Genomic DNA, 9071 nt, shown 5'->3' with positions numbered 1-9071 from the left:
GGACAATGTCTTACCAGACCGATGTCTTACTCTTCTCGCCGTTCTTTACTTTTCTTCGTGCCATACTTTTCCTCCCGTTTAGACATTCCCTCGCCCCCACTATCTGCCCCTGGGTCTCCGAGGATGTTTTCTTCCGGGCATATTCCAAGAATCGTTCTTTCGTCAGTGTTTAATCTCCGAGCACAGTGTTCGCATTGGAAGCAGAACTACTTACAAGCAACTCTGCTGGGAGAACTACAACTCTTGACACACTTATTGTAGTTTAAGGTGAATGTAGAAATTATTTATTTATCTTTTTAAGTCCTTTTTTCACAAAATGATATTTTGACTGCTGTTCGATGTTGTGGTCATCGAACGTTACGACGAGATGTATCGTCCAAATCAGGTTATAGAAGTTGCTAAGTGAAAGACAATAACACTTTAGGATCCAAATCGTTATTCTTGTCAGTTTATAACTGCTTTTCGGTCAAAGAAAAAGGGATTTTGAAGCTTTTTCACTTGAAATCTCAGTTGAACTTATTTGATACTCGCGTCAGCTGCATGATTATCTCCGCCTTGTAACATAAGCATAACATAAGCTCCACCATGCACGCCAGCACTACTGTCACTAATTTTTTGAACATACTTTGTTCGTGTCGCATCCAGTCTATCTAGATTTTTTAGTTCTAAATGCCTGACTTACGTCCGTCCGCTCACTAAAAAAATAAAATAAAATACTCTGTTAAACCCTTTTAACCACGTTCAGTTTTGATCAGGTTACTGAAATATAACACGGTGTCTTGATACAGTGGCGGATCTAGTGGGGGCCTATGGCCCCCGCCCGTCCCCCCCCCCCCCCGCTTATTTTTACACCAAAATGAGGCCAGAAGGGCCGGGAAAAAAAATTTTAAACCCCCCCGTATCTGAAGGTCTGGGTCCGAAAATGTGATATGCGAGGATTTCGTTAAAAACCGACGATTTGAAGAAAAACAAGCAACGAAAACGACGTCCTATGGTACCCATTGAGTGGCTTTTATTTGGCTGAGGCGTGACCATCTGTCGGAATAGTTTCGTGACAAAATGAAGGGCAATGAGCATGATGCCACGCTGCGTGCCTGACTTTCGTCATCACCATCACAGCTGAAGTATCTTCAGGAAGAAAAGCTTTCGAAATTTCTTAAAACTCTCCCAAATATGAAAGACTTATAAACAATATCTGCTTTCAATGCGGGACATAAGTAATAAGGTCTCGATTGAAAAAAAAAAATGAAACAGAGAAACAACGACTTGCTGCTATCTTCCATAGCACAATATGCCGGACTTTTTAAGACCCTTCCAGGCTGCCGGGCATATAGCCACAGTGTTTTAAAATATGATTGTAAGTCACTGCATTTCTCGGTGTGATTTCGTTTGTCACGCAAGCATTTGCGTGGTTAACCTTGTAGACGAATTTGAACTGTATTTTATTCCAAAGATTGTCAGGCTCGATTCCTAAAGGTTACAACACTCCGAAGGGTCCAAATTCTAAAGGATTACACAGGATTCCATTGATTCCATTCACTAAAGGTTCACAGATCGTCAAAATGGCTACAAGAACGCAACACGTTTCCGGATCTCTCCCAGAAGGCCTAGCGCTCTCCTAAACTCTTACGTCATCGCGCACAAGCCTAAAGCTGTATAAACCGACGATCTTACCGACTGCCCCGACTTAATAGCCGTCAAAATAGAAACGTTTCAGCCACTTGCACTTGCAACGCAACTTGAAAAATGTACAAAGCTTGAACGTTGGAAATGTGTAAGAAACGTTCTTATAACAGTTTCAGTATTCATGATTCGGACGTTCCTCTTCGCCAGAACGTTCGCGGGCGATCTATACTTTTTTCAAAATATAAAGTTGCAAACTAATTTTTAGTGATTTGCCTTGCAGAAGTCCAGAACTACATGCCCATGGCCGGGGAATTTCATTTGTGCATAACAGATCAAACCAACAACCTTCCACCTAGATGCGAACACACCGACATATTACACGTGCAATTTCATGGCACGGGTAAGAATAACTACACAGTCAATTATGAAAAGGTAGATTGCACCTTATTAACAAAGTTCCTGGAAAAACGCTCAGAAAAGGATTTCCACGAAATGTTGATGAAGTTGTCGTTCAATATTGAAAGAGCCCAAGATGTGAAGGAATTCTGTGGAAGAGTGCTAGAGAGAGGGATATACTGGAATCAACGTCTGTACGTTTTTCTTGGTCACTCGGAAGCTCAGTTGAGGAGAAAGTCCTGCTACTTCATGAATGCATCCCACGAAGAAATCCACGGACTGCTGGCGCAGTTTGGCGACTTTCTAGAAGAACAAAATATAGGAAAGCGAGCCAGAAAAATTGGCATGCTCCTTTCGCCCTTGAAACAAACTCATTCATTGGATCCAGCCCAATGCAGGTTCGAGCAAGACATAAAACGTGGATTTTTTAGATCATACACTTTCACTGATGGGTGCGGTTTTATGTCCCGTGAGTTCTCTTTGGAGGTACAAAAGACCCTGAAGCTTGATTATCATCCTAGCACCGTGCAGGTCCGTTACCGAGGAACTGAAGGTCTGCTGGTCCTGAAAGAAGACTTGACGGAAATCAAAGTGCAGTTCCACGAATCAATGCGAAAATTTGCGACACTAGAACAGAATATGCCTGAGTCACTCCACTTTCTAGATCTACTGGATTATTCTCGCCCTTACGAGAATGGATATCTGGACAATCAGATGATCATACTTTTGGCAGAAAGGGGTGTTCCTCTTCAAAATCTTGAGAAATTGCAGTCAGGCTATTTTGAGCTCTTGGAGGGTATCTGCAAAGAAACAGCAGAGTATTTCTTGCGCTTCAAAGGGGAATTGGGACTGCTGGAAGAAATAAAAGCCCGCGGAATCGACGCGCAAATGAAGAGGCGTTTAAAGTCCCTGAGAAGTAAAGAGCTAGACGAGATCAAAAAGGCTCCTAGACAAACAAGAATTCTCGTTCCTCAGTCCCGTGTAGTGTTTGCTGTTTGCGATCCTTACAACAAGTTGAAGTACGGTGAATGCTATTTCAACCCCACTATGTCAGATGACGAAGCAAAAAGTTTTCCTGGTGTTGACAAAAAGTTTGTGGTAGCACGCAGCCCATGTTACCATCCAGGAGACGTGCGTGTGTTGCGACTGACAGATGACGAGCAAAGTTACGAAAATCTACGTGATTGTCTTGTGATGCCTGTAAAAGGTCCACGACCTCAAGCCTTTGAATGTGCTGAGGGAACTCTGGGTGGTGACAAGTTCTTTATCAGCTGGAATAAAAATGTTATTCCTAGCGCGGTGGAAAAACCTTGCGCATATCCGCTGAAAAAGTTGTCTGGAATGCGCAAGGCGATGTCACACATTACCTCTTTTGTGCTGTGGTCGCGTCAAATCAATCCCCAGAAAAGGAATGAAAGAGCCCGACAGGAAATGCAACAATACTTCGTGAACTTCGAGGATGATTTAGCCCAGAGGATTGACGCTACTTACGTGGAGTACGCAGCTGTCTTAGGCCCATCGTCGAAAGAATGCCGAAAACTGTGCAAGATGTTTTACCAAGTAGTTAACCTGATGGAAGATAGGGCGGCGATGGAAAAAGAATTCTTAAAACTCGAGAAAAGGGGGCTAAGATTAAAGTCATCCGTGGCCCTCTCTGCTCCTGCCCCAAGTGAAACAACCCATCTACTGACAAATGAAGAACGAACACACGTGGAACACAGTCTTCCAGAACAAACCTTCAGTCTTTCACGCCTGATGCGCCGATCAAGACGACATAACTACGGTCATGAGGCACGTAAGAAGATTGAGGTGAAAGCTGAAGAATACGTTAAGCGCGTGCAACGTGAATTTCAGAAGTGTGTAGTTTAAGAACTTTCGGTGAGTAAAGAAACTGTACGCTTAACTTAAATGTGGACTGAAAGAAACAGTGTTAATGTCAAGACAAGCCGACTCTTCTGCATATCCTGTCATAATACTGCAAAATCGTTCCGTCGTTTGTTTACAAAAATGAATGTGAATTTGAGTAGAAATTAAATAACCTTTTTTTAATTTTAACACAGCATTTCTGCAACGAATATCATCTTTCATTTGGACCAAGTCTAAGATTTCTTCGAAGTTAGTTAACACTTGAAAGTGAAAATTATGCAGCTACATAACATTTTTCTACGAACTAGCTTGTTTACGTCAGTGCAATAGAACACTACTCAGTGAAGAGGGGAGAGAAGACAGTGTACTTATATGAGGGTCTGAATGGGGTTCAGTGTTTAGTGTTTTTGCCCAGAATTTTTAATGTTTGCTGTTTCCGAAGAAAGCACTGTTAAGTGTTTGGAGGGTTCTTCGGACATCGTCGGCAATGGTCGGACCTCTTCGTTAGTCTTCAGAAATCTTCTGTCGAAATAAATTGTCCTAAAATGGTCGAAAACTCCTTGTTATACTAAACAAAATAATGTTGGCCTTTTTGGAGCCGTTTTTGCTTCTTTCTGGAAAAAATTTACTGTTTCAAAAAATTTTTCACTGTTGGTGGTAAATGCCTAAAATTTATTAACTGAACCGTTTCATGTTACAAAGCCAAAAAATGAAGTGTTTACTGTTACCGAGGTACCCCCATTTAGACCTTCGCATATTAGACAGATGTTACAGGTCTTAAGAAACAGGTCTTAAGAAAGCACTGAAATGCTAAAAACAATCGTTGCGCTGTGTGTGTGGCAGCGCATTTTTATTAGAAGTGACGTGGTTAGTTGTGTGGTGACAATGTCATGATTGTAGTACTAAATATTGCCACTAAGTTAAGAAAATTAACCGATTTGTGGTAAACTTTCTTCTTTTTCTGATGTGTGAGCGGCGACGAACACATGCTAGCCTTCTGTGCAAGCCTTGTCTGCTGGGGGTGCGCAGCCCTGAAATTCGCTGGGTGGACTGGGTGCAAGAGTTTGGCTCGATTTCCCGCCACTCTCTCGGTTCTTCCCCGAGAAGAGGCGGCCGCCAGTTTGGAGGAGGAGCGCAGGTTCATTTCCCAAACAGCGGCTAGTAATTGAGCCTAAGCAGGAGCCCATTATTATAGGCTCCTGGCCTTAGCAAGACTCAAGGGGGTGGGGGGGCAATGGAACGAGAATCTCTCTCACTCTCCCTCTCTATGTTGTCTCCGCGTCTTGTCTACCCTTTTGATCGCACTGCTTTTCCCACACCGTAATTTTTAGGGGGTTATTATAACTCCAAAAATGGAGTAAAAATTTTAGGTACAGGATAACCCCTTTTTGGGGGTTACTTTAACTCATTTTTACTCCTGAAAAAGAGTTCATTTTACTCCCAGTCTGGAATTAACATAACTCTGTTATTTTTACTTCTTATATGGGTTGTTTTTACTCTTTTTGGAGTTAACTTAACTCTGAAAGTGCAGTAAAAATTTCAGGTACAGGATAGCTCCTTTTTTGGGGTTATTTTGACTCCTCAATATCTGGGGTCACTTTTACCCCTGAAATAGAGTTCTTTAAACTCTTTTTTGGAGTTAAAATAACTCCACAAAAAATAACTCCACTGTAAGGAGTTAAATTAGCCCCAATAGAGGAGTTATTATAACTCCTTGAAAATTACTGTGCAGTGTTATTTGTGGAAAAATATACGAGTGGTCACATAAAGTCTACAAGTCGTTTAATCACGCATACGTTTGAAAAACCACGCAATGGGTAGCCTGAGACACCGCTTCAGGTGTGGTGATCAAAGAAACCAGAAGACTAAGACGATGGCTGCATCTAGATGCATTGTGCCACATTGTTTGGGAACATTCCTATTCCTTGTTCAGTGTACAAAAGAAAGATTCGCAATGAATTCGAAAAAAAAGGGTTACAAGATTGTGTATGGCGGTGAGTGCCTTTTGGAAGTCTTGTATTTTTCTTATACCCACAAATCGGCCTAAGCTTTGTCCGTCGGAAACCGTCGTAAAAACGCAAACTACTGTCAATTTACGAACTAAGAAGTCGATTCTAAAAGTCACTTTTCAACTTGAAAAGTCGTTATCAAGCGGTCCATCTCTGAAGCGCGAAAATCGAGTTTCGAATTTCAACTTTCCTCCTGTCCCCCTCCCCTTAACTTTTCTTTCACGAAGCGGAAGACTGGGACAAAGTTTTCGTTTCAGATCACGGACAACGAAAAGAAGGCACGCTGCAATGACACATCCCCTTACCCAAGTTGCCACGAAGTGCATTCCACGAAAATTTAACTCGCCAAACTTAAAATTCTTTGCCTTTGGTGGTTGATTTTTGTTTTCTGCCAGAACAAGCCGGCTCAAAGGCTCAATTGCAATAAATACACGATGAACCTTACTGAAACTGAGCGGAAACAGTTACTGAACAATTGGCCCATTTGCCGTACCAGTTAGTCAGCCACTTTGATGGTTGAACCACAATATATTTAAAAATTCTGTACGTACTGAATGAATTACAGTGAGACCGCGAAAACCGTAGAACACTTGAAATATCTTCGGAATGTTTATTGTGTTATGACCAATCACAGCAAAGATCATGACACGCGAACTGGTCACAAAACCGAGGATGCCAATATACCGAGCCGTGATTCGAGCCAGGACTCGTCCCAGGATTCGACGCGGGGCTCGACAATTTTTCGCTTTCCCGCTATTTTCACGTCCTGCAAGTCCCATGACCATTAAGAGGAGGGTTTTTGTGGCAATCATGGAAGAACAGCTCGAGTTTTAGGGTTAGGTTAGGGTTAGGGTTAGGGTTAAGTTAGGGTTAGGGTTAGGTTAGGGTAAGGTTAGGGTTGGGGTTAGGGCTAGGGTGAGGAGGTTACGAGTTAGGTTAGGAGTCATTTGTGTTGCTTTTATTTTAGTTTTGTTTATTAATCATTTTTATTTATTTATTTATTTATTTATTTTTTTTGCTTCATACAGTAAGGTTAGAAAAGTCCAAACCCGGAATCCTGGCTCGAATCCAGGCTCGAGGTCGTTGCTCGAGTCGTGGCTCGAGTCGTGGCTCGAGTCCTAGCTCGAGTCCTGGCTTGAATCCTGGCTTTAATGTTAGTTTATCTTGCTTGCAGTTTAGTTTTCTCTCGCCTGATTGGCTTTTCTCTTGCAAGACAATAACATTCCAGAAATACTTCTGGTGTTCACGGTTTTCCCGGTTTTACTGTAATTAAAGTAGGCCTCACCACATTTAACTCAAACAATTCTTATATATAGATTTAGCTAGGGCTAAAAGCAAAGCTCTCGATAATATTTAAAGTTTGTTCAAACAAAATATGAAATTGTGTAATGCTTAGAAGCGAAGTCAACGAGAACGCTGATTAAACAACAATAGGTTAATTAGCAAAAAAGCATTTTTTCAGGTGCAGAACACTTTTTTGTAATTTCTTTGCCTTTGTTTTGCACGACTACAACGTGAAACGTCCAGAAACTTCTTAGATACACTTTTTTTGGAGAAAATGTCATACGTGTTCTCGTTCACCTTTTTTCACTGCAGCTCATTTTCACCTTGCATTGGTGGCCGCTATCATTTCTCATTTTGTCACCGCCGCTATGGTTGGTTTTCACATGACGTCACTAAAATTCAAACTAAAAAAGTATAGATCCTACCGGGATTTTACTTTCACGATGCATTAGAGCAGCTGAAAACCAATTTTCATACAAATTTTCGCTTCAAAAGGGTTCTTGGTTTTGTGATACGCTTGAATTTCTAAGTTTTTGCGTGACGCGGCATTTTCATGACGGCCAAGAGAGCTGTCATGTAGGTTAAAAAAATGACTTATTTCAGGAAATTTGCTATTTAAACAGTTCATGTATTAGAAAAAGAACTAGTTTAATGTTTATGAGTTTCTCGAAGAATAAATTCACGCTTTTGTAGCAAAACTAGGTAACAGATGTTTCTGTTGGTTTCAGTCCGCCATGTTGGAGCTCATCCAGGTGAGCACCAGCATGGCGTCTCCATACAAATCTCTATAAGTTTGGGTAAAACATTTCTTCGGATATCTCGTATACGAAATATTCCCCTGACCTGAATCTTGGCGAGGGTCTTTGTATATGTACCTCCTTTCATTTCCCAGATTCTGGACATTATCTATTGAACGAATTTGATTTTTATTTTGATCTATGTTGAATGGCGTGACACTGAAAACCAGCAATAAAATTTTCATGTTGTTCTTCCAACAAAAAAATGTATCCTTTGTTTTTTTTATCTCTCGCTCTAGATCTCTGTCGCCCTTTTTCTCGTTGAGCTTCGCTGGCCTGCCGCCTACTTTCTCTTTTTCTCTTGTTCTATACTCCAAATTTGTGGGTATAACAATTAATCTAAGCTTAATACTTTAGACAACACGGATACAGAAACAATTTCCGCTTTCCGTTTTCGACTTTCTTGAATTGTGACGCGGGCGGCTATGCGATTTCCCGCCAAAATAACCTCGAGTTGCATTTGGGTTACTATACCTGTTGATTGAGTTATTTTACATTGGTATGCCTGTGGTGCGGACGGACGGTCGGCGGGCGGTCGGTGTACAGTCACGTGATTACCAAATTTTATGGGATGGGTAGATTTACTTACCCATGGTACTCCGCTGCCGCTTGCTTCGCGCGCGAGAGAGCTCCGCCATGATATCCCTTTCAATGAAAGATTCCTGAAGTTTTGTCCAGAACGTGTTGTCCATGGTAAAACGATCGAGGTGCGAGGCGGGTTTGACCGCAAGTCTGCTGGACGAGGCTACCAAATCTTCCGAATTGATAGGGAAAGGCAAATAGGGGCTGGTGAAAGTCGAGAATCGAAAGTCAAAATTAAGAAGTGAGAATTCGAAAGTCGAATTTGCTCTTTAGAAATCGATATTTGCCTTCGACTTTTCAATTTCGAAACTTACTTTTGCCATCGACATTTTATTTCCTAAATTTATTGTAAGTTTTGACTTTTCACTTTCGACCCTCGACCACGTTAATGACTCGCTAGGGAGCTTAAGCAACGACGACGACGACGGCGACAAGAACGACAAAAAAACAATAGGTTTAGATTGGCAAAACAACAACTCTGCACGTGCATCACACTTTTTTTGTACATTTC

At 41.6% G+C, this 9071-nt stretch overlaps 1 protein-coding gene across 1 annotated transcript; it reads left to right on the top strand.

Moving 5' to 3' along the window:
• The first annotated feature begins 146 nt into the window (after positions 1-146).
• On the top strand, positions 147-4817 carry LOC140952775 (uncharacterized). Its single transcript, XM_073402221.1, has 2 exons — positions 147-267; positions 1907-4817. The coding sequence occupies exon 2, from the start codon at positions 1921-1923 to the stop codon at positions 3889-3891; it is 1971 nt and encodes a 656-aa protein (XP_073258322.1). The 5' UTR covers positions 147-267; positions 1907-1920; the 3' UTR covers positions 3892-4817.
• Positions 4818-9071: the final 4254 nt, after the last annotated feature.

Source organism: Porites lutea, chromosome 11, assembly GCF_958299795.1.
Source record: "Porites lutea chromosome 11, jaPorLute2.1, whole genome shotgun sequence".
NCBI lineage: Eukaryota > Metazoa > Cnidaria > Anthozoa > Scleractinia > Poritidae > Porites > Porites lutea.
This window is presented reverse-complemented; position numbering and strand designations above follow the sequence as displayed.